A 27,729-nucleotide genomic window follows, 5' to 3' on the forward strand; every position below is an offset into this window, starting at 1 on the left:
TAATAAACACAGATAAAATAGTATGGATGTCTTAAAATGTAACTGGTTCGTTCTTTCGTTTTTGTAAAATAACATAATTATTATTATAAACAAATAATGTTCTACAAATACGATAACTATTCAGAAGGGAAAAACATTGTATTTTCAACTGACTTCGAAAAAGTAGTATGATTCTACTTTGTAAACAGATAATGATGATTATTAAAGTGAAACTTTTATTACATCGTCTCAAACCGACCGACCGTCACGCGACATGCGCTACACACGTTTAGATTCTTTGCTCTAAGTTTTATTTGTTGTATTTCTGAAAATCAAAAGGCAGTTTAGTTTTTTTGTTATATAGGTAAATATAAATAAATTATGATTGAACAAAAAGCTTGGCAAAGATCGGGACTCGTATGTGTACACAGGTAAATAAATGAAATAAAACATTCAAATTATTGTAACATCTGATATATTTTTACATAATTATTCTTCCAAGGGAATTTCATGGACACAAATTATTATAAGGTACATTGACTTACTTACAACATTGGGACATTTAATACTTATACATTAAAATTAATAAGTAGTTACTTATGTACTAAGTCACTACAATAGTAAAATAAAAAAGGAAATATGATCGAGTTACTAATAATTAATGTAGGATTAATACTAAGTAGGTAATGTAATTAAGTAGGTATGCAAACATTTAAAATGCATGACAACGAAAATATTTTCTATATTAAAATTTGTTCTGAATTTATTCAACGAACCAAAGACGTTACTTATTTGTTTTTATAGCGAATTTACACATTCGTGTTCGTTCGCCTCGCTATTCGCACGAAAGTTTAAATGCACCTTAACGCTTAGACAGAGATGGAATACACACATCGCAAAGATCTTCTTTCCTTGTCTCACAATGTTAATATTATGTTCTTATTATAATGAGCTCCTAGTTTCACTAAGACATTTATTGCAAAAAGTATTTAAATGTATCATATTCTATACATAGTTGATTAGATTATCTGTGAGGTAGTCATTTAATAAAAATGAACCATTTCATATAAATTCTGTAATTCTCAATATACATAGGTACAGTACTATAATATTATAATGATTCTTTACACTTTAATAAGTTAGTAATAGTTTTACAAATGTTAGTCATGAAAATCACTGATAGGATTACAATAATTATCACTAACAATAATTAAGTGACATACAGACAATTTATTTACAGTCATAAGTACGAAATCTCTAAGAGATAAAACATCGATTTACAAAATGTTTACTATTTACATTAAGTACCTATATTCACTCACTAATATTTTTAAAATTAATACATAATTATTTCACAACAGTCTTTTCATTAATATAATTAAATGTTTGAGTATTAATTATTAGGATAGCAATTTACTTAATATAATATGTATATCTATATGGAATATGGATACAATTAATATATTTTTATTAACTATAATATTGTGTGTTTAATGCTTGTTTTATGTTTTATACTTTAGTATTTTACAGAACAGGCAAGTGTAAAAATTAATACATATTTTTTTTTTCATCAAATTAAATTAAATTCAATAATATTACTTAGTTAATGGTTTAAAAAAGAATTTTGTTATAATTTTCCTCATTATAATAATATTAAATATTATTTTATTTATTCTTTGGTTATCATAAATCGACTAGAACCTTTTTAGTTATAATAATTAAATTTAATGTGAACTAAGTACAATGTATATGTACCTACTAAATAGTTTTAAGCTCAGATAACCTGTCCACAATAATCAGGCAATTCAGGACTTTTTTTAAATAATTACCAGGCCGTAATTTACAGATAGATATTGATTATTGATTACATTATTATCTATTAATGGTAAAAAATTTACGCCTTCGCAAATCTACTTGATTTTTTTTATACTCGCCTATATATAAAACAGGCAGGGGCATTGTTTTTAATTTTATCATTATAATCTTCAACTTTGATAAGTTCAATATTTAGAAATTAAAATTAAATAACAGGTCAAAAACAAATGCTGTTGACTATAATATTAATTTAAAAGTGAAATTAATATATTCGATGTTAACTACTTTTACAGAACTTTGAAGCAATCTCGATATAGGACTATTTGACTAGGTACTAATAACTAAAATAATGCATACAAATAAGAAGTAACAATGCGCTGTAGAAAATCATAATTTTAAAGGGACTAGGATTTACTTCTAAAATTAAAAACACGAACAAACACATACGGACACACTTTTTACCGCTCTTTGAGTAGACTAATGTCGAAATAGGTACCTTTTTGTTTTGGATATTTTTGGCTTATAGCATTAAACACATACGTACATGAATTGAAACACTATAACTCATGATATTGATCTAATAACACCCATAAAATTTCCAAATCTTTAGTGAAAAGCAAAATTGGCTCGAAGCCATTTCATTCATTATAGGTATTATATTTTGTAATAAAGGACGATTTAACAATAATAATATATCTAGCTACAACATTTAGAATAGTGCTTTACACATGCATTTTAGTTAATACACATTACGTTATCTCTATAATATATTTATAATTAAGTTTTTATCTAAACACACGCGACGGAAGTCTTAAATTGAGCATTTTGCCGTCGCAGAGCTTGACGTCACCTGAAAAGAAAATTATGATATAAATGACTATTTAAATGTTTAGTTCGTTTAACATTTTTGTATGTGTTAATTGGTTGTTAAGGAAAATGTTTCTTGCACGTGTGGTTCTGTGACATGTGCATGCACTTATTAAGCTATTGCATAGCTTCTATCGCGGGCCTTGAGCGCGGAGACCGAATCCAGAAATTTAGTAACGAAAAACCTCACGCTCCCCACTCCGACGGGCGCGGAGGTGTGGCTTGAAGGCATAGCATGCAATAGCTTTACCGCGGCAGTCCCCGAGTGCCACACGTCTTTTTTATTTTTATACCTATCAGCACTTGAAGTAGGAGCTTCTTCGTCCAGCGAATGCGAATGACCATGTACTGGTCTAGGCCGTCTGTTTATTGCATTATCAGTCCCGTCTGACTCCCTTCGCGACCCGCCGCCCGCGCAGAAACACTTGCAGATTATTCTCTTGAATGCGAACCTGAGAAAGAGTATTAATTCAAATTAAAACTCATTTATTTGCTACCAAGAATGCAGTAAAGAACCTTTATTAAATATTGAACTTTTTTGAAGTATAAAGAAACATTAGGATCAAGGAAAATGTTGGAAGTAGAGCAAGTTGTAAAACCAATATTGAGTAATTATATGGTGCTTTTTATAATTTTTTGATCACATAAAACCATTGGAAAATGTATTAAATGTTATATTATTTATTTAATAATAGTTATTATATTAATTTAAATAAACAATACAAAGCTACCTAAAACTTGAGGAGATTTACGTGTAAGAGAAAAAAAAACGATAATAGAAAGGAAAATAGCGTATCTAAAATTGTTCTCCAAACAAACTGAATTAAATCTCACCTGAAATCCTTAGAAAACAGCGCATATATCAAGGGATTGATTGCAGAGTTGCAATAACCAAGCCAGAACAGAATCGAGAAGATGATGGGCGTAACACAGTCACCACAGAACGCTCGAACCACGTACACACTGAAGAAAGGAAGCCAGCAGAACACGAAGCCCCCGACGATAATGCCGAGCGTCTTTGCAGCTTTTGTTTCCATACGAAATCGTTTGACCTGTAACACGTTATAGAAGTAGCATTCTAAATCAGAACAGGCAGGAATCAAAAATTATGGCAAGTCTCAAAAATATATTAGAAATTCGCACGATAGGTTTTAATATTATGGATGATTATTATGGACTATGGTATCACCTTTATATCAATTATTATTATCATTCGCACTGAAAAAGACTAATTTGCTGGCTTGTAACATTCGGTAGGAGCAATTAGCATTCAAAGGGTTTAAGTATTATCTTTATACATTATAATAATATGTTTGTATGAATCCGGAAATCAGTGGCGAATATTCACAGCTGTTTATGTTTTATTTAATTCATATTTTGTCGGATAAAATGAAAATATCCGTCAAAAACTGTTAAATAGACAATCAGGAACAGAACCAAAGCAAGCGGTGAAGCCACTATAGTCGTAATATTTTTCATCTCATACTATTTTATAAATACCTGAGCTTTAATATTCCGCTTTCCCATACGCCGAGTCCTTGGTTTATCCTCTAACTCATCATACAGAGATCCAGGTGTGAGGTGATGAGGTCTGACCCTCAATCTGCTTTCCGTCAGTTCCCTGCCATCTCTCTCATAATGAACAGCATATAAGGATGGACTTGGTGAACGACTTGGTGACCTGGAGTTCTCTAAAGCTGGACATATTTGTTCTGATGAAGGGTAGGAAATGGAAATTTTGATTTTCTCGTGTGCTCTGCGGGCGCTTGAATGCCTGGAATTTGAAATTAGTTAATTATTGTTATCGTAAAGAACAATTTGATTTGGATAATAAATTGTACTCTGTATACAATACATGCATGTTTAATTTACCGGACACAAGATTGAGTTATTACAAAAAAACATCAATAAAAAAAATGTAAAAAGATACCGCAATTTCTTATTGATTTTTATTATGACCAGAAGGTCGGTATAATTGAGGATTTTCCACGGGGCTCTCCAGTTTTATTGGAAATACCACGCATTATAAATCTTCTGTTTGTTTTATTTTTATCATCAATTTTCTGCCATTATATAAAAATGTTATAATTTACTTAAACTTTTTACATAAACCCAGTTGTTATCTTGTTAAACGTAAAGCCTGTGTAAATGAACAACAAAAAATATTAATATGTATGTAAAATACCTTCTAATTCTTTCAGGAGATGCGCTCAAAGAAGTGCTAGTGGAATGATTGGATGCTGTAGACAGCGGGGAACCGTGCGGCCTAGCTGAACCTCGGCCACGGTGTATCCTGAGAGTTAGGCGGTTGTCGTCGAAGCGGTTTCCTAAACCTGAAGAAATAAAGAAGAAAGAAAATGTATTTATCCGACCAAATCAATTAATTCATTACCTATTTGAATTTGGGATTTGTACCTTATTCGAATAACGAACATCAGAATAAGATTCATTTTTTTAGTATTTTAAAATAGGCATTATAGGCTCATACAACAGAGAGCCCATACTTCTTTCCTTTCGTGAAATAGATCAATTATTATATTGTTAACAATTAATGTGAAAGTGGTGTGAATATAATATTATGAACTATTGTTATAATTTGCTAATGATATAAATAAACTTACACTTAAAAAACAACACTTCACTTTTTTTTTATGTTACGTTACTACAAATAATTAAATCGAACGTTTAACATCAGGATTATGTTTTGAATCGAATAATAAATTATACCCAAATTAGGTACACACGCATAAATATAATCGTATTATTTCACTAACCTTTAGTAGTCCTAAACCCCTGGTTAATAGCCTTCGTGGTCCTCACAGCTGCTTTGTAAATCCTCCAATAGAAGAACAGCATCACAAACATGGGGATATAGAAGGATCCGAGCGCGGAGTAGACCACGTAGCCAGCGTCGTTTGTCAGCTCGCACGTCCAGGGGCAGGGTGGGTGGATCTCTTTACCTTTGAGCTCGTCTTGTGGCTGGAATAAACAAATAATCACTACATAGTATAAAACAAAGTCACTTTCTCTGTCCCTATGTCCCTTTGTATGCTTAAATCTTAACTACCGCCGCGGGCGGTAAGCTAGTAATTAATAAAAATCGACAGCTTCGCGATTTTGATCTTGAAAAAATCTATAGGTACTAATATTATAAAGCTAAAGAGTTTGTTTGTTTGTTTGAACGCGCTAATCTCTGGAACTACTGGTCCGATTTGAAAAATTCTTTTGGCGTTAGATAGCCCATTTATCGAGGAAGGTATATGCTATATAATATCATCACCCTAAGACCAACAGGAGTGGAGCAATGCGGGTGAGACCGCGAAGCGCAGGACTAAATAAAGGACGTTTGAGAGATTCGTGATTTCGATCTTGAAAAAGATGTAGTAAGTATATAAATCACTACATACTATAAAGCAAACTCGCTTGCCACGACTGTCTGCCTGTATACAGTACTAGCTTTCCACCCGCAGCTTCGCCCGCGCAGTCAAAGAACCCGCATAGTTCCCGTTCCCGTGGGATTACCGGGATAAAACCTATCCTATTTCCCGGGGTAAAAAGTAGCCTATGTCCTTTCTCGGGTATCAAAATATCTCTATACAAAATTTCATGCAAATTGGTTCAGTAGTTAAGGCGTGATTGAGTAACAGACAGACAGACAGAGTTACTTTCGCATTTATAATATTAGTATGGATGTATGACAGTTTATTATTGTTCACCAACGTTGATTATTAGTATCTACATTAATTTACAGTTTCTTAAAAAGATCCATGCAACGTTTTATAAAAGTAAAATTTTTAGGTGTACAGGAGCGTACATTACACACAGTAAATTAATTTAAATTTGAATCTACTTCCAGTTAGTCAAAATAAACAAATATTTTTGTAATATTTATTTTCATTATAATTGACGTCTTCGTTTGGTTATTTGATAAGCGTCACACAAAATAAAATTATTTTCATCTTTTTTGATTAAGACTAAAAGGCTATTGTATTTTTTGTAAGCCATTGTTGTGTAACAGATTCAGTTCTTTTCCAACCCCTTTCTTTGTAGACAAAAGAAAAAAGTACCGAAGTCGCTTTTAATTATTTTTAAGATGCATATGTAAATAGGTCATGTTTTAAACAAAGAAGTATGAATAGTAACAATATTTGATTGATTTTAAAAGCCGAATAGTTCGTTTTGATAAAGATTTTAAACATAATTTTTTTTGTATAAAAAGTGTTTTAAACGAACTGACATTTTGCAAAACCACGGGAGCAAATGCAAAGCCTTGTAAAGCCTTGTTTCTTATAAAATATGCCTTCCCGTTCTTAATTTGTTTAAATTTCTGTATAAATGGTCGGATTTGACGTCTACGTGTGCTTATTTAAAAAAAAGAGCGTGTATGCCGAGCACTCGTGTCAGAAGTGAAACTTCTTTCGCAAGATTCAAAGATACCAAAATCGTTGCCACTCCAGGACGTGACGGTATTGCCATGACGCGACCTTGAAATTTTACTATATAAATATTAGTCAAGTTGATAACAACTTGCAAACTATAAGCACATTATCTATTTATATCAAGTAAGCTCTTATATTTACGAACATATTATGGTTGAGTAAAGTTATGTTATTTTATATGTAGAGCATAACCAAAGTTAATTTCGTCCTGAAATCGATGTCACAATGAAACAATTATACGTATATACCCATTACCTTGGTGACGTAGTTTCATTCAGTTTAATACATATAATGCATTATGTAGTTTGAATTTATAACATAGTGTTTATGTTTTCGTTGTTTATATATTGTTTTTAGCTGAGGTTATAGCAGTGTTCATAAATTCGATGGATTTTTCATTTATAATCAATTTCAAAAAAGAGAGGTTCTAAAGTCGTCTCTATTTTTTAGGTGTTACTGAGGTACTTTCGAATAGTTGAACAGATTTTGATGATTCCTTTTTATTTGAGAGCTAGTTTCCTCAGGTTTCGGCATTAGCACGTATATTATCTTGTTCTAACAATTTGAGTGTTTTGTAAGAAAAAATATGTTTTGTATGTAATAATAAAACATTTGTCACAAGTATAGAATTACACCAGATATTATTTATAATACAGAGAAGACATAAGCACTTTCCTTTGAATAAAAAATCCTTAATAACATTTCTAAAAACTCAAGCGAAGCAACGTGCGTGCTTGTATAGAATAAATGCGGTGATTTCCAAAAGTCGTTTCAGGCAATTTGGCAACACATTGACTTCTCACCCTTCGATATTACAACATTATGTAAATTCTCCTAACTAGTTTGTTAACCGGACTTTGCTTGTGAATGTGTTTTATTTTCTAGGTGAAATTTAGTATGATATTTTATAGTATGTAATTTTGTATGTGGCCTAGTTCCTTTTATTTAACAATTATGTTATTCATAAATTTACTTGTTACATTATAATTTGAATAGGTATAAGTATAGGGGATTTTTATTAGTTCATGTAGATGATATTAAATTATCAATACTTATATTATAAAGTTGAAGAGTTATACCCAAATTCAAACTAGCCTATTGCTAATCTAAACTACCTATAATTTAACTCTGTATCTCGATCTAAATCTAACTTTTCCTATACAGATTCACTATTTCTACGTGAAAATGTAAGAAACATACCTATATAATCTACATCAGTCAGATCTCATCTACTGTTTCTACATGAAAGAGTAACAATCATTCGACCTTCCTTACAAACTTTCAACTTTATAATATGTAGGAATTAAGGATATAATATGAACCTGTCTCTACATATTACCTAACATCTGGTTATTCCAAATCCCCGTATTACGAAAACATATTAAGGTGATAATCAGGGTTCGCGAAACAACTCGATTAAAAGTGAAGAATAAATAAATAATTCATGAAAATCATAATTTTCACCAGCTTATCCTGCTCTCCATTGTGGTTCGCGAAAATCTGGGATTAGTCGCCTCTTTACATTATTTTAGAGCTCAAGTTATTTTCAATGTTTTGAAAATATGCTTCGAAAAAAATTATCGCAAAAATTTTATAACAACATTCTTTAAAAACGTTACTTATTTAGTGATTTGTGTTTGGACGGCTATTTTTGGATACATAGAATTTTACTCAATTAAATTTCAGGATTTTATTACGTTACATTATCAAAAGAAATATACACATTTACACAATTGTAGCTAAATTTTTAGGGTATAATACTGAACATCAAATATTTTACTTCGTGTATAGAATTCCTCAAGTTTTATAATACACAATAGAAGCACAATTGTCCTGGTTTTCAATTGAAAATAAATTTTCCAGTAATACATTTCGTTGTAGAATTTTTTATATAGGTACCTATAGTAGCGGATCACCTTTAAAAAACTTCTCTAATTAATCTGTGGTGTATATTCTTAGCTATAATAATATGTTCTTACCAATTTGAATCTTTACTAATGTTATAAAGCTGAAGAGTTTGTTTGAACGCGCTAATCTCAGGAACTACTGGTCTAATTTGAAAAATTCTTTCGGTGTTAGATAGCCCATTTATCAAGAAATACATCATCACGCTAAGACCAACAGGAGCGGAGCGATGCGGGTAAAATCGTGGGACACCGCTAGAGTGCTAGGGTATCGGGCGGTAAAAAGTCAAGGAAACTTTTATTAAGTAAGGTCAAAAAATCATAAATAAGTAGGTCTTTTAAACGTTCCTTATTTTTCAGGGGTTCATATACAATCTAACTTTCTGAATCAAACTTTTTTTTACAACTGCCAGGAACTGCATTAACAGGCGACCAAAGTCACGAACTTGAACCAACATGTGAAGAGGGTTGACAGCATTTTCCGTGATAAATTATCAACAAGCGATTACTAACCTAAATGCTAAAGGTCAAAGATCGAAAATTGAATAGCAACGGAATCATTGAAATGGCTTTTGATTCGCTTGATTAACAAAATAAGCATCGATTACCGCTTTTCTATTTTCATTCTTTGCTTTCTCATCGCTTTTATCTGAATACTCATTTACTTTATCTTTTATGTGCTTTTACTTTTTCTCTTCAGTTGAAACAGGGCTGGATTAAAATTTCTGTCCGGCTTTTAATGAAGGCCTTATAGAGAAATTTACTAGGGCTCGACTGTGAATCATTATTAACTACGATATTTTCCAGTCTTTTGATGCTCGGGCTCCTAAGCTTTATTCGACTAACGGTGCATTTAGATTAAACGAGCGAATGCTCATTCTAACACCACTATGTCAAATTATTTTAGTGTAAACAGGCGTAGAGCATTCTTTCGTTGTTCTTAGTGCGTTCGAAAATATTCTATGCAATGTTCTAATACTGAACAACACTGAATACGACTTTTCGTTTATGGTCCGGGAGCCAGCAGCAGATTTTATGACCAAGTTCCTCTCAAGCGGTAATTAGTAAAATGCATCAAAGTATAGTATTATGAAGCCTCGTGAACGTCAGCTGGAGCTCGGTTGGGGGGAAGAGCGGTTGTAGCCTCCCGTATCAGCTGACGGTTTTTCCACCAAGATACAGCCAGCTGACATATATATTTATCCACAGTTACATATAAGCTATCATCAGGTAAATTTTTGTTTGAGAGAAAATAACGGAAAATAAATTTTTCTTTAAATTTAACTTTCATGTTCGAGACACCAGCTGACGTATAATACACCATGTTGTAACCAGCTGACTATTTTTTTTCGTTGAGATATTGGGTTAGCTACAATTTGACAAATTTTTAGCTGAGAGGAAATGAATGAATGAATGTATTTTTTTTCCTATGTGCGTGGGAGGCTACAACCGCTCACCCCCCCAACCGAGCGCCAGCTGACGTTCACGAGGCTTTATAATACTATACTCTCATGCGTCTGACGAATTATCTCTTGAGAGGAAATAGTTAACCAAATTTGCACCTGGCTCCCTAACCATTACACTTGCACACGAAAGAATGCTCTAGCTCTATATTCGTTTGGTCTAAATGTACCGTTCGGTACTGATTATAGTGGCCTGATCAGAAATGCTTATTTAACAAAAGATGTGTTTTTTCTCCTTTTTGATTAGCGTAGCCAATGATGTTCTTTGCTATTTTCCTTCAGAAACTTCGAAGTTATCCGAATATCTTTTATTGCGTTTAATGATATAGATTCTGTAGACACGTTTGTTTCTTCCGAAATAAGTCATATTAGAGATGAAAAATATCGTGAGCAGGTAAGTATGTGTTTGTAACAAGATGTGATCTTCTTGGCTTAAGCTCTCGGCAACAATCTTGCTGTTAGAACTTTAACTCAAACGTTTATTTATTCGACTAGGCTTCTTTTAAAAGCGCAAATACCTATCGCTAGCTAATCGACTACTAGCGTCGAGCACATATAATAATTATTATTATATAATACTAGCGGTCCGCCCCGGCTTCGCCCGTGTTACATATTTATGTTTTCTCTACATAAGAACCATCTTCGTACTTCAAGGAATATAATAAAAAAAGAATTATCGAAATCGGTTCAGCCGTTCTCGAGTTATGCGCTTACCAACACATTTTGCGATTCATTTTTATATATAAGAAGATTATAAATTATTTATATCTGTCAAATGTCAACATGATTAGTTCAGATGTTTACGTGAACAAACCTTTTCCTCACAAACATTTGAATTTAAAATAGCAGCACTATTTCTAACCTCACCGCCTCTTACTAAAATGTCAAAGCCACGTACAGGTGAATTACTTCTTAATAATACCTTACCCTGCGGCGGTAAGCAGATGACAAAGTACCCAGACACCCGCAATCAATGCTTTGGCTCGTTTCTTGCTCATTATAGACGGGTATCTAACTGGTCTGGTCACGGCTACTACGTAATTACAGGATTTAAACTCACCCTTTTATCTTTCCAGCCAACCAGCGGTGGGAAGCAGATCACAAAAGACAGAACCCAGACACCAGCAATCAATGCTTTGGCTCGTTTCTTGCTCATTATAGACGGGTAGCTAACTGGTCTGGTGACTGCTACGTAGCGGTCGAGGGAGATGGCGCAGAGGTTCAGTATGGACGCTGTACACATCCACACGTCGACTGCCAGCCAGACGGAACACCAGACGTCTCCGAAGATCCATATCTGGAATATGAATGTTAAGATTAGGAAGAGAAGAAATGAATAACTCCTTTGTTAATATAGTTTTGAACTGTAACTTTATTTAAGTTAGTATATAAGCACACGATAATATAAATTTATGTACCCAATTAATAAAACATCTTCGAAAATGTATAAAGGATTTTTATTATGCTTTTGTGTTTTCTGTGGGTCTGAAAATTATTATACTTAATCGGGTTTTTCGTTAAGAGCGTGTTGGGTCTGCGAGTGGAACATTTATGTAAAATTAGGAAAAAGTAATAATCAAATGAATGGTATCTACTATCTATTTTAACTAATGAATGGTACTTCAAGATTTTTAGTTGGTTTATAGGAAGATAATAACATGTTTATACGAAGAAGTAACATCGGGAAGAACGAAGGTAAGTATATAAATAATATGTAGTATAACAACAATATGACAGTCTCTTTACATAATAAAACAATACGTAAAATAAGAACCTGTAAACAAATTATATACAAACGAATAATAATTGGAAAATTATCGACGTACTCAATAAAAATCCAATCCGAAGAGTAAATACAGTGAGAGTCCTCAACAGTATAATCTCTTTTCTGAATGCAAAATACGATTTAACTAAAATTACTGTGTAAATTACGATCGTGGTTAACAAATAAACAATATTCTCATGTTCAGACGCGAAATTTCATGCCTTTAATATGCCATTAAGCTTAGTTGTATTATGCCTACCAATTTAACTTTACATAAATTATAGTAATTAATACTAGAAGTATACTAAAAATATACAAGTATACAAGTACATACATATACAAGTCTATTCCAAATAGCCCCACTCCAATTGGTTTAATGCTCTAAGCCTGTATACCTAAATGTGATTTAAGTCAATTAAAAATAAACTTTATTTTTCATTTTTAAAACGTTAGCAAAATCAACAACAACAACATGCTTCAAAACTACCTTCAAGAAATATCATACTTTAAGACAAAACTCAGGAGATGAATTTCATCCCTATTTTAACCTATTTCTATATATCTATTCTATTTCTATTTAAAGTTAATTAAACATTGCTCTTACGAACTACAGTTTTCAATCGATCGTTCTAAAGATACGAACAAATTGAGAAGGGAAATAAAGTGTCTGTTGCGGTTTGAGATCTTTCGTGTATTTTCTATTTTGAGATCAGAAAAGAGTCTGTTACATTATTATTAGTTTTAAGACTTGTAGAAGAATGTGTATTCAATTTTTTTATCTTTTATATTATGTCTTAGTTAATTATGTAAAAAAATTATAATAGTACTATACAATTTTGTGAACATATATAATATATAACTGTGTGTGGATTAGCAATCAGAACTCGACTTTTGTCATAGTACTTATTTATACATAATATATTTTATAATTATATACTAATGCACCGAAACAAGTACATATTAGGTATCTGTGTCTTAAAGTCCACAAAAAAATATGAAAGAATTTCGCAAATTTAAAATAATTACACACCTAAAATACACTTTGTTATAACCTTTACAAATAAGTATTACAGGATGTCTTTATTAAAATTATAACAATATGTAAACGAAAATATTCAACCACTGCTATTTATGTTTCGATAATTTAAGTTGTAGTCAGTGCTTTTGTTTATACTTCGATAATGCGCTGATTCCTACAATTTAGTATTGCCAAAGATTTATGTATGACTAGATGGCGCAAAAACTAAAACAAACCACGAATTTGTCAAAAATAGTATGGCACTACATATTGTGTTATGGCTTCATAGACCAGAATTAATCTCAACTTAATAATCAGAAATAAAAACTTTTCAGTTATTAACCAACAAAAACCTTTCTGTATTTAATTTATGACTCGATATTGCTTAAGTTATAGCCATATTGTGTAACATTTCCCATACAAATACCTTTACGGAATCATTACAATCGGTTTACAATCCACATAGAGCAGCTTCGTGCTGAAATTGCGTCGCGTGGCGGCTGGTTCTGTGTAGACCCGCAGTCTTCACTTCTTTTTACGCGAGCATTATGAATTTAGAAATAACTTTTTAATGAATATTAAACCCATCACACTATTACTCCGCTCACTCAACACAATTCTAACATGGTATAAGTAGGTATAATATATAATGAAAAATCGCGTTAAATAATGGTATGCGACATCTAGTATATCTAAATCCATGAATGACGCAGTAACTACACAAAACAGCCCCGAAAGTGTTATTTTGTGTTTTATTACCCGCCCACGCCGCTGTAAAACTGTACAATCGTTTTATAATGTTTTACTACATTCGACTTTATGTAGTTTTAAGTACCTGTATGTTTGTGTGTAACCACATGTAACCGACTAGGTACTTTAATTTTTGACACACTTTAAACCGACAGATTTAATTGAAACTTTGTAAACGTATCAACGATCGGTGACATTAAAATATAATAATAATTTCATGAGGATAAGCGAGTTTTTTTTAACTATATTAATTATTATAGTCAAAACAAAAAGGTCAGATCAAGTCTTGATAAGGAATAAAAGGATTAGAAGCGACTCTATGAGGAAATACTTATAAGTTCATGGCCAAATGTCGTAATCATTTCGTTCATTTACCTAGTATTTAGTAATTTTATCAGATTTTGTAAAGCAATAGCTTTTATAACACTTTATGATTTGGTTGGACATGTCTAAATGTCTGTGTTATACATTTTTCAATACTCTATCTTTTCGCGGCTTCATTCAAGATTTTTCATTAAGCTTCTTATTATATTAGATTAATATTCATATTTTTTAATATAATATTATTATGCTTAAACACATAATAAACACAGATCGACTTCATGCACATTGATATTTTCAGCTTTACTTCCATAACGATTTTTAAGTATATCCTTAATGTCTACAAACTTTTACTACTAAAATACTTACTCATTTATTTCGCTTTAATATTTTACGAAGCATTATCAGTAGGTGAATATAAAAACAGGTCATATTTCAGGCTACCCTAATGACTTTTTTATCGATACAAATTATACGTTTACAAGTTCTGGGTCATTTTCCTTCGCTGAATGTGACATTTATACTGTTGTATATCAAATGACCATTATAATGTGTGCTTTTATAATTGTGCTGTTTTCAAGTAAATATTAGGAGACATGAAATTTTCTGTTTTTGGCTTTCGTTGTATGGATTTCAAAACTCACTCTGAGTTTTGAATTTATTTTCATATTGGGTGGGTACTGTATTTGTATAAAGCTCAATTTAGATATTTCGGTATATTTAATTATCTATACTATAATATTATAAAGCTGAAGAGTTTGTTTGTTTGAACGCGCTAATCTCCGGAACTACTGGTCTGATTTGAAAAATTCTTTCGGTGTTAGATAGCCCATTTATCGAGGAAGGCTATATTATATAATCACCACTACATCACTTAGACTAACAGGAGCGGAGCAATGCGGGTGAAACCGTGGGGCACAGCTAGTGACGTATAAGTATTTTAATTTCCTTATTTACGGTACCGCTACTAAATATTTCAAATTTAAGTAAAATTTAAATTTGTTTTTACTACTTCTAATTTACTGCTATGATAACAAAAACGTACTTTTACACCCTTTTACGTACTGGTAAAGAATTTTATGCAAATAGAGCACTCCACCATGAAAAGTATCGTAAATCTTTGTCAAACATAATCAAAGAAAACAATCTTCAATTCTATTGGCCCTGATTTGGTGATATTTTTAGTTATTGAACAAACAGGGAGTCACGATAAGGAAAAAAAAATTAAGGAAAAATACTTCTTCTATCAATATTATCCTGTTAATATTATAAATGCGAATGTTTTAAGTAGGTATATTAAATGCGAAAGTATGTTTTTCACTCCCTAGTCCTTCGCGCAAAAACTGCTGAACCGATTTTCATGAAATTTGGCACACGCATAGAGGGTAACATACATTAACGCATAGGATAGTTTTTATCCCGACAATACCACGGGAACGGGAACTATGCGGGTATTCCTTCCGCTACGCAGGCGAAGCTGCGGGCGAAAAGCTAGTGTAGGGACACGCATATGCAATTCGCTGCTACAGCTAGTAAGTAATATTATAAAGCTGCAGTGTTTGTTTGAAAGTGGTAATTTCTGAAACGATTTCAAAAATTCTATCATTGAAGATGATACACTTGTTGTTAGATTTGGCTCCTAAAATTGAATTAAAATGAATTTTGACAAAGTCAAGCAAATTTTTAATGTGCAATATTTTATTAAAATATTACTTAAAATGGAACTCTCCTGGGTATAATGAAAATATAGCTCTGTCATTTTTCCACAATAAAAATAAAACTGCTATAAGACATCATGGTAAACTCCGTCTTTGATATAACCAAAGAACACAATCAGTATCTCAATTGCATTGTGGTCCAATAAAACTCTATTATTAGATAGTGAAGCTAAAAAGATAACATAAATTATTGCTTTGTTAAATTTATACTTCAATGCATTTTAGCTTGGAACTGGGGAAAAGATCGTTTTGTCGAATACTTTCTGATGTTATTTTTTGTAGGGATAATTTTATTTTATTCTTCTTTAGTATAGTTATTTTTTAAAGAACGTGGTAAGTGATTTATGTTTTATATGTTAATTCAGACAGAATATTTGATTCAATTCATTAATTTTCACTTATAATACCACAAGAGCTTCAAAATTATCGGGTATTTTCCGATAGGTTCGTTGCAAACAAAATGAAGGAGTCAAGTTTTTAAAATTCTGATTTTTCCTGAAAAACTTGATGACTTTATTTGTTTGCAGGGAACCTTGAGGGAAATGCCAGATAATTTTGAAGCTCGTGTGGTATTCGGGGGATTATTTTTCCGTCCCAAATGTCGGCCAATAATTTCACAATTGAATTCAACCTGTCAGTTTGACGTCAACGACCAGAGAAAATTTTCAAAAAATTATCAGTATAATACCATGTAGGTTGTACCACGTGACGTCGAATGGTGCAATTCTATTGGTCGATATTTGGGTCGGAAAAATAATCATTGTCATTTTTTTTTGTAGTATTTCTGGGATATTCTAACATGGTAAAATCACAAACGGAACAATAGCAATATCTATACTAATCTATACCTACTAATATTATAAAGCTGAAGAGTTTGTTTGATTGTTTGAACGCGCTAATTTCAGGAACTAAACTTCCGATTTGAAAAATTATTTCGGTGTTAGATAGCTCATTCATTGAGGAAGGATCACGCTAAGATCACCAGGAGCGGAGCCACGCGCGCGGGTGAAACTGCGGAGCGCAGCTAGTGATGCAATAATTAGGATAGATTACATACTTACACATTACATTTATTTTTATTGTACATTTTTCTGGGATATCTTCTAATATTATAAAGGCGAAAGTTTGTTACTCTTTCACGTAAAAACTACTGAACCGATTACAATGAAATTTAGCACACATATAGAGGGTAACTTGGATTAACACATAGGATAGGTTTTATCCCGGAAATCCCACGGGAACGGGAACTATGCGGGTATTCCTTTGAAAACGCGGGCGAAGCCGCGGGCGGAAATCTAGTTATAACATAAGTGATAAAATCACAAACGGAACAATAGCATTATTAATTAATAAAAGCTACTTGAATTTAATATTACGCTTTATCTCCTTAAAATTATAATAGGTATATAAAGTTCAGTTATTTCCAATGTCTATCCAAAATATAATAAAAGTTTCAAAATAAACACGAACAATGGTCTAATATTATCTACAGTTTTTTTCAATATTTTTAATCACCGCATAAATCTCTAAGGAATTCATTTAAAAATAACGGAAGATTCGTTTCAATGCGAATCTGAATTATTCATCATTTGTTATTCAACTGAAACAAGATGATAATTAAAAAAGGGTGCGTGGATTTAAAAAAAAGCGTTTGACAAAGTATAATTTTATTATATACTAGCTGTGCTCCGCGGTTTCAACCGCATTGCTCCGCTCCTGTTGGTCTTAGCGTGATGATATATATATATATATACCTATAGCCTTCCTCGATAAATGGACTATCTAACACCGAAATAATTTTTCAAATCGGCCCAGTAGTTCCTGAGATTAGCGCGTTCAAACAAACAAACTTTTCAGCTTTATAATATTAAGTATGGATACCTACTTAGTTTACTTACTTTAAATTTTGAAACTATAGAATGGTGTTGCTTGCGAAGTACATACAGGGAAGTTTCTTGGCATTATCTATGTTAACTTGACATGATTTTATAAGAAATCTAGTTTAACAAATAAACGGTTTATAATATTTTTTCTTCTTTTAAAAATGCTCTCTAGAAATCCGCCTATATTCAGTACATTTGGGAGACTTTAATTATAAACAGTTTAGTACCAACTAATAAATAAATTAAAGAGTCTTATACATTAAAGAAGTATCAACAACAACGACAAACTCCAAAATGTCGCACAAAACAATTCTCCACGTGGAAAAGTTCATCACTTCAATTCACTTTGTATAATCTGCAATCGTAACAGATATCGTACCTAATGGAAAACGACTGATAATAATGGAGCAGAATATTCAATAAAATAACCAATAATAAAATCACCGAGATACCAAAGGAAACGAAAACGTTACGTAGGTAATTTGTTAAACGCAAGACTTTATATACCACTAGCTTTCGGCCCGCGGCTTCGCCCGCTTTTTCAAATAAAAACAGGCATAGTTCCCGTTCCCGTGGGATTTCCGGGATAAATATATTCCTATATTTTAATCCAAGTTACCCTCCATATGTGTGCTAAATTTCATTGTAATCTGTTCAGTAGTATTTGCGTTAAAGAGTAACAAACATACACATAGACATCCATCCTCACAAACTTTCGCATTTATAATATTATTAGGAAGGATAGGACTAACTGTACACCCCGGATTTTCCTGTGGTCGAAGAATTGATCGTACCAACTCAGAAACCTTCATGGGCTCATTCATAACACTGCTGAAATTCATCACGTGATCAATTGCAGTTTACGATACTATAAAGGAATTTTTTAACAAAAAAAAACTTACCTGCCTTCCTATTCCTGTAAACAAGTCCAGATTTAAATGGCCTACACGGAAGGCACCAGCTTCCAAATAATGAAAAAAATAGTCGAAAGTTCTAAGGTAAAAAACAAAAAGTTCGTAGTTAAGTAGAAAAGAAAATAAGTACGCGCGAAATTACTAAATATTCAAATAATGATCTGAACATCGTAATATTACCGAATAAAATAAACAAAGATTAAAATTACCTTCATAAAGATAGCTGAGAGGGAAAAATACAACATCAGGACGTAAACGACTTACCCCAGGTAAGATGGAGCCTGAGAATGTAATTCAAATATTTACGATTCACGTAAAACATTAGCGTTGAATAAATAAATGGTCCCGAGTTGCGTCTCCCCTTGAAGAATACTTTAACGTTAAGTGGTTTATAGGCAACAGTAAAAAAAACCATGGAATAGCCAACAGTATAATAAAAAAGACGGGTTGCACTCCGGGAGTGCCGGCAGAAGTGAAAACTTGATTATTAACGTTGAGCATGTTTGATATCCATCCGTCTTACGCTTTTTCGATCAGGTCACGTGTCCTGACGCGAGTTTAAGATTTTATACCCATTACAGAAAAAGTGCTCAACGCCGCTAAAGAAGTTTTCACTTCAAAATTCGACGAAACCAAAATCATTAGATTAAGATTAAGATGTTATTTATCTTCTTTCTTATATATAAAAATGAATCGCAAAATGTGTTGGTAAGCGCATAACTCGAGAACGGCTGAACCGATTTCGATAATTCTTTTTTTATTATATTCCTTGAAGTACGAGGATGGTTTTTATGTAGAGAATACGTAAATATGCACCACGGGCGAAGCCGGGGCGGACCGCTAGTAAGTGATATAACTAACACGATATTTAAACGATAGCACTCAGGAGTGATGTACGATGTACATATCCAATGGTGAAAGATTTTTTAAAATCATTGAAAGGAATAATGCGGATTCGAATCCCTAAAAAATATACCTAGCCTATAGGCCTTCAGCCATCTCCTAGTAAAAGGAGTCTTGTTAAAATTATTCAGTTGACGAGACTATATTATTACATACAAAAAAGTATAGGTACTATTACCCATAATATTGTACAATTAAAAAGTCTTTATTACTTTTGAGAAATTAATTCTAAACAAATATTATGACGACTTTTATTACACACAGAAGAAAAAGTATAGGTTAGGCTCCGTTGAAATTATACAAACCCATTTAACTACGGCATTTAATCTGGTTTTAATTTCATTAAAGCTATGCAATGAGTTTCATTGTTATACGCAGTAAACTATGAATAAGATAGCTTCATTTAAATGCTTAATTAAAAGAAAACCAGTTCATACAAATCCTATCCTACTATCCTTCCTACTATGTAATATCACAGACTAATAATAATATACTACGTAGTAATATTATAAATGTTTAGAAAAGTTTGTGGAGGATGCGTGTGTGTGTGTGTTTGTTACTCTTTCACGCAAATACTACTGAACCGATTACAATGAAATTAAGCACACATATAGAAGGTAACTTGGATTAACACATAGGATAGGTTTTATCCCGGAAATCCCACGGGAACGGGAACTATGCGGGTTTTTCCTTGAACAAGCGAGCGAAGCCGCGGCCGGAAAGCTAGTAATAATATACTTACTGCGCGGATTGTGCGACTGGCTACGAAAGTTTTTAGCTTATTTTGTAGACTCAAAGCAATGGCAGTAGCTTATTTAAATGAATTTGTGTTGTATTAAACAGAAAGACAGATTTTCAAAGTTATATGGATGTTTTGCCTACTTTCTTCGGTATTTCAATTTATTATTTATTATAACAACTCTTTAAAGTAAATTTTATTCAGTACTTTATCATCAATTCGAAAGACATCAATACATAGTATAAAAAAGTCGCTTTCCAACGTCTGTGTGTCTGTATGATTAAATCTTTTAAACTACAGACGGATTTTGATGCGGTTTTTTTTTAAGATAGAGTGATTCTCGTTGAAGGTTGTAGTATGAAATTATTTTTATATACCTAGTATATAATTAAAGCCGCGGGCGGAAAGCTAGTCATTAATAACAAATGCTTTAAAACATCAAAATATTACCATAAGCTCATCGAGATAGTATGTACTACGTACTAGAGAGGCGATCGCTACTACACTCTCTTTAACACGAGCTAGAGGTAAGAATCACAAGTCTCTTTAATCTGTGTCGGACTGTGCCCCCCGCTTGCCGCGTCAACACGTGTTATTGCTCTGTTCAAAATGCCTTCGTGTTTGCTTAGATATTGTTTTACAAGTTCCCATAATACAAACAAAGCCCGAGGAGTGACTTTTCACCAGTAAGTTTCCTTATTATGAGTAAGTCATGCATTTTACTAATATTGTTATCATTTTGCGAAAAACCACCACGCGTTCTGCGTTTCGCGCCATTTTTCATAGACTAACAGTACAGACGTGACACTATCGATGAGTCTGTTAAAAAAATGTAACTGGATTTTTTTAACTATGTATATATACTAGGAAAGATTACCGTGGTGTAGTACCTAAATATTTATACTTTTACCCGACTACGCAAAGTAAAACGGTAGGTTATATTAAGTAATATTTATTTATTTACCTATTTTTATTTATTAAAAAAAGGTTAATCAACAGTTGTTCCAATAGGATTTATAAATTATTATGCACAACAATTACAAATAAACACAACATTCACAGAAACTAATACAGTAAAAGTTCCTTAATCGCGCTTCCTTTATTCGTGTTTTCACTATTCGCGGATTAAAAAAATGCGACCCAATTTCTATATTCACGACTAAAAATTTTTTTTATTCGCGGATTTAATAAGTACATACATAATAGTAAAATTATTCCAATAGGTATCTTTAATCTTACCCAATATCCTTGTCAAATGGAATAATAAGAAAGTAAAATAGATCTTATTACAAGTTTGCCTAAAGTACATAATATTATGTTCTTAAATGATATCGCCGAGGCCTTTGACACAAGCCGCCTTTGTCGCAAGCCACCTCTGCGGCGATTGATGTTTTTGAGAATGTAAATAAACAGAATGAAAGCAACCTTATAACTCAATAAATAAAGTATATTTTTAAATGTAGTTCCGTTTATAGTAAAAGCCGCTTTGCGTATTTATTGTTTCGTCTTTCACATTCATTACAAAAATTGTGATCGAGTAAGGGGGCGTCCATAAATTACGTGAGGTGTTTTTTAAAATTTTCTGCACCTCCCTCCCCCCCTGGTGAGATGTCGTGAGAATTTATTCAACCCCTCCCCCATCCTCGAATCTCACGTGAGATTTTTCAAAATGTGAGTTTCTTATACGTAAACGCCATCAACATTGAATCATCGTATCCATTTAATTAGGGCTATTATAAACCAATACTCCAAAATTCGATTACATCATGAAGCAAAAACTGATAAAACTATTGATTACTACACAAAACGACAAAAGCTTACTAAATTGATATTATTTAAAGGAAATTAAAATACATAGTTTAATATAAAATCCTCGTTTTATTAATTCCCTAGTATCAGTACCACCAGATAGTACCGAGTACACAGATTGCACAATGTGTCGCATCTGCACGCATTGCTTAATCTTTGAACTTGAAGCCACGCCTCGCTCGTTCCACACGTACCCCACCACATCGGCCGCGCGCAATGTTTTTGTATGGAATAACCCCTCTAGTAGTACATACTATCTCGATGCATAAGCTTAAATTATAGATTCACCCGACATATAACTATCAAAAGACAAACACTATGAAACTATCATTATACAGTCAGTGATTTTTCGACCCACCCCCTTCAATATTAGAGGGAGGAAGCGAATTATGACGTCACGAACACCCCCGGAAACCCCGTATTACCAAAGACGTACCTAGACGGAAATTGAACCCGTAAAACCCTTGATTTTGTAATAAAAAGAACACGTTTTGCACCCGCTTATGCTTTGCAAGTGAGAAATGTGATTCGGTTCGAAGGATTAGTTGAGAAATAACAAAATGATTTAAATATTTACAGTTTACGTGACATTTTTTTAATATTATCGTGTAATACTTTATTGGACGGATAAGTTTTATCCAAGCATTGAAAAATCGGCTCTTATAAGCTAGATAGCGCCAAAAATGATTTAATTAGTTGAAATGTAAGCCTTATCTTGGAAATAGCTGAGTCGTTACTTTAATTTGTTTATTTATTTACTTTCACTGAAACGCTAACATAATATACCTACTATTCGCCCACAGATTCTTCGAATGATATAATATGTTTAAAAGCGGTAAAAATCACTCTATTACGACGTGAAAGGGAGACAAACAAACATACTACCAATTTATTTTATTAGTAAGGATTTATTATATATACTAGCTGTGCCCTGCGGTTTCACCCACGTGGCTCCACTCCTGTCGGTCTAAGCGTGATGGAATGGGCTATCTAACACCGAAATAATTTTTCAAATCGGACCAGTAGTTCCTGAGATTAGCGCGTTCAAACAAAGAAATAAAGAAACTCTTCAGCATTATAATATTAGTATAGATTAAAAATATTATATCAAAAACATCACCAAAACAGGTATAATGTTACCACAAAGTGCTGATATAAGTAGTCGGAAACGTTTTATCTGTGACGACAATGCAAATGGTTAAGAAGTTAACGTGTGGTGTAAGAAATATACGTATGTTATTCGATTCGTTGCTATTTCTACGACTTTATTTAAATACAAATCAAACGATTATTCTCTACTTCTAATCCAAAGAAAATAGAAACATAATAGTTAGGTATGTACTTATATTTTAGAATATATATAATAAGAAATTATAGCCTTCGGTTATCAAATTCATTTGTTTGTATATGTGAATTAAGTTAGGATAAGACCAGTTTTGGAGACCAGGCAGTAAATAAATAGATTTTTCAATTTATATAGGTACGCATGTTTATAACATCACCACTGCTTGGACGGTAAAAGAAAACATCATGAGGAAACCGGCATGTCGAAGAATCAAAAGTTTGTTGACATGTGACATCCGCCAACCCGCACTTGGCCAGCATGGTGGATATTAATTATTATCATTTCCTTTGAAATATAATATTATAATAGACAACAATAAAAGTCAGACAGAAAGTCTTTCTCATAGACATTCTCTTACAAAATTAGCAGAACGTTTAAACTTGAACCAAACCGTATTCTATTATCATGTAGATAAAGTATCGAATGCTGTGTGGTGAACAAAGGCAAATGCCTGTGTTACTTCAATCTATACGTAGGTGTGTATTAACTGTCTTTGAGAATAGCTTAGGTGTTAGCAAATTGTAGAAGCGAAGGGAATTAAAAATAAAGGATCTGTAGTTGGTTTAAAAGTTAAAAAAGACGTATTTAGTAAGCTTTTAAATACTAAACTGATAAAAATTAGGAATAGATAAGTATTTATAGGTACAAGTTTAGAACTTCCTTATATGTATATTACATTTTAAATCAATAAAGTAGATAAGAATACATAAAATGATAATAACTTTGGTAATTTAAATAATGGAAACCCTAAAGGTAATATCAAACCCCTTTTAAATTATATTTAGTTTACCAGATTGTCAAAATAGAGATTACCGCCTAATAATACCCTACCTTTTGAACGTATAATGAACAATTAAAGATTAATATAAGGTAAAAGAGCGATCTATCTCATCCCCTAGTAAAGTTACCCTTAATAAATCGTTGAGAATTTATAGTTTTGTAAGACAAGGGTTCTCTTCTCTATCCAATTTAAAATAGGGCTTTGATTATTCTCTATTTATTTAAAAAAGACATGCACATACATCTACATAATATTATTATAATATAACTCAAAGGTGACTGACTGACTGTGATCAACGCACAGCCCAAACCACTGGACGGATCGGGCTGAAATTTGGCAGGCAGTTAGATGTTAAGACGAAGGCATCCGCTAAAAAAGGATTTTGAAGAATTCTACCCCCAACGGGATGAAAAGTTAGTATCATGAAAATTTATATTTTCCTCGCAAGCGAAGCTGCGGGTAATAGCTAGTTTTCATATATCTACAACGAAAAAAATATTCGTCAAAAATTTCAGTCAAATTCAAGCATTGTACTTTATTTACATTACACTTCTTTTTAAAGTGCAAGTCGTTATGTTATGTTACAATTTGGTTGCAAAAGTAGTGAGCCTGCAATGAAGAGCCATCTAGCTAAAAAAATACTTCTGAATAAATCTATACTAATATTTAGAAAACTGAAGAGTTTGCTTGCTTGAACGGGCTAATATCAGGAACCACCAGTCCGATATGAAAAATTATTTAACTGTTAGATAATATATCGAGGAAGGCTATACCTAATATTATTTTATCACGCTAAGATCAATATGAGACAAGCAATGCGAGTAAAACCGCGGGGCACAGCTAGTAAAACGTATAATAACAATTTACAATCATTATTACTTATACTAATACTAATAGTAATTTTAAATGTAAAAACTTATTTCCTCACTATTAACGAAAACATCCCAAAATCTCAGCAAATGAACAAAATTATACAAGTCTTCAAGCAAAGAGGAAATACGTAAGGTTCGTATAAATATTCATTATTACATCTGCAATTGAATTAAATTGCGGTAACAGATGTTACAAGTGCTACCATTGTTCACTCGATAGTTTCTCGAATCGAAACTTCGAGATTCCGTCTTGAAATTTCAATACAATTTTAATGTAATTTTGAATGAATGAGTTTCTTGGGAGACATTTCATGCGATTTTCTAGTAATTTACCATTATCTGTATGTAATTGAATCTTTAGATAGATAAGAATAATTACTTGAATGCCATCTCATATTTAAACTAATAAATAAATTTAAATTAAGCTTGTAAAGTGCTTGGGCGTAAGTGCAAATTCCTGAATTAGATATGCTATCGAGATTGGAGATACCATGGATTTGATTTGACAAAATTTTTTCTTGATAAATATTATGTAAAAAAATATCTGAATGCAACATATTAGATATATTTCTGTAGAATTACAGATAAAATTTTATTTTTTTCGCTCTATTACTAGGATAAAATAATAAAGTCACAATTTAGTTAAAAACAATAAAATAATCCTTATTCTATTATTTACTAGTTTTCCGCCTGCGGCTTCGCCCGCTTTGTCTAAAACATAATTAATTATACACTAAAACCTTTCTCTTGAATTACTGTATCTATTAAAAAAAACCGCATCAAAATCCGTTGTGTAGTTTTAAAGATTTAAGCATACATAGGGACATAGGGACAGAGAAAGCGACTTTAGTTTTATACTATGTAGTGAAGCCCATAGTAAGGGAAGATGGTCTGATTAAGTTGTTTCCCTAATGTTTACTCGTCTGACATACGTGACGACTGCCAAAGTATATAAATGAACGCTCATTAACAAAGGTAAAATAGTAAGTTAGGGGATCTCATTTGTGGTGGAAAATTAATTAAATGATATTTTAATCGCCACAAATTATGTATTTATCTTCAGTATTTAGTTTGTTTATAATGTAGAAACTAAGTAATATTACTAAATCTATAAAACGAAGATTTTTTTCTTTATTTCTTGACTACATAGTAGGTACAAAACAAAGATCCCCACCGTCAGTATGTTCCTATGAATGCTTATTCTTTAAAACTATGCAACGGATTTTGACGCGGTTTTGTTAGCAGAAAGAGTTGTTCAAGACGAAGATTTTGATGAGCCCTATGTACGCAACAATTAAAACTACGCAACGGATTTTTATGCGGTTTTTTAATAGCTAGGAGAACATTTTGATGAGTCTTCAACAGTTGTATGTTGTATAATAGTATACCTATTATGTCGGATTCTTACCGACTAAAAACCGCAGTGTTCCGTCAAGCCGCTTTAATGATGGGGCCGCGGGTATTGGTTGGAATTTTTATGCCACAACAGATGTATCTGACTAGCTGCGCTTCACGGTTTCACCCGCGTGGCTCCACTCCTGTTGGTCTCATCGTAATAATATATAGTCTATTACTTTACTCGATAAATGGGCTATCTAACGCCGAAAGAATTTTTCAAATCGAACCAGTAGTTCCCGAGATTAGCGCGTTCAAACAAATAAACTCTTCAGCTTTATAATATTAAGTATAGATTATAGTAATTAATTATTTACCTTAAAAACTTCCCTGGTAGCGGAGAAAGGCAGTACAGCGAGGCCCACCAGCAGATCCGCAACCGCCAGCGAGACTATGAACAGGTTCGTCACACTACGAAGCTTGGAGGAGCAGAGGACCGCCGCTATGACTAGGCAGTTGCCTGAAAAGAATGTTATATTGATCATCATCATCATATTCATAGTTATTGTAATAATTATCAATAACGGATTATAATCCTTACTTTTCTAGACTGAGGTTCTATAAAATAAGAACCTTGCTTGGGTTTTCAATATATTTTTGCATTAATCTTTAAGATGATATAAAGTGTGAACATGAATTCTTTTTGTTTGTTTCTTGCAAAAGATATTGCAGAAAAAGTACGGAATTGATTTTGTAAACTCTTTCAGCAGTTGAAAGCTACATTATTTATTCATAGTATAAACTCTTATATAAATTGTTATACTGCATTAGGTACATTGATTAAATTGCCATTTTTTCATATACCATAATATATGAGTGTTGTTCATCACATAGTTTTAAATTAGGCTACTTGTACCATACTTATAATACAACTAGAAATGGCTATTTCCACATAATATTATCCAGTCATGGGGATTGAACCCACATCATGTGATGCAAAACTCATCAATCGGCTCGCTTCCTCTCAAAGTTTCGGGAAGTCGGAAAGTTAATTATGTTTTGGTTACTGATAGATCTTCGTGGAAACGATAAAGAGCCTGATTTATTTT

General features: G+C 32.4%; 1 protein-coding gene and 1 long non-coding RNA gene across 2 annotated transcripts in view; one reads left to right on the forward strand and one right to left on the reverse strand.

Annotated features, from left to right (window-relative positions):
• LOC149477868 (uncharacterized) overlaps positions 1–27,729 on the forward strand; it is a 395,772-nt gene that overhangs the window by 329,801 nt on the left and 38,242 nt on the right. The window lies entirely within an intron of this gene.
• Positions 3,492–27,729, reverse strand: part of Oamb (Octopamine receptor in mushroom bodies) — a 108,633-nt gene continuing 84,395 nt past the window's right edge. Inside the window, exons 3-8 of the mRNA XM_089709810.1 lie at positions 26,998–27,140; positions 11,528–11,764; positions 5,436–5,640; positions 4,847–4,994; positions 4,162–4,435; positions 3,492–3,713 (exon numbers count right to left, since the gene is read on the reverse strand). Of these exons, the coding sequence (XP_089565936.1) occupies positions 3,492–3,713; positions 4,162–4,435; positions 4,847–4,994; positions 5,436–5,640; positions 11,528–11,764; positions 26,998–27,140 (1,229 nt within the window). The remainder of the gene's footprint in view (positions 3,714–4,161; positions 4,436–4,846; positions 4,995–5,435; positions 5,641–11,527; positions 11,765–26,997; positions 27,141–27,729) is intronic.

This window comes from Colias philodice, chromosome 23 (genome assembly GCF_061535455.1).
Source record: "Colias philodice isolate Cphi_HAF_F1 chromosome 23, ilColPhil1 Martin Lab GWU primary, whole genome shotgun sequence".
Taxonomy (NCBI): Eukaryota; Metazoa; Arthropoda; class Insecta; order Lepidoptera; family Pieridae; genus Colias; species Colias philodice.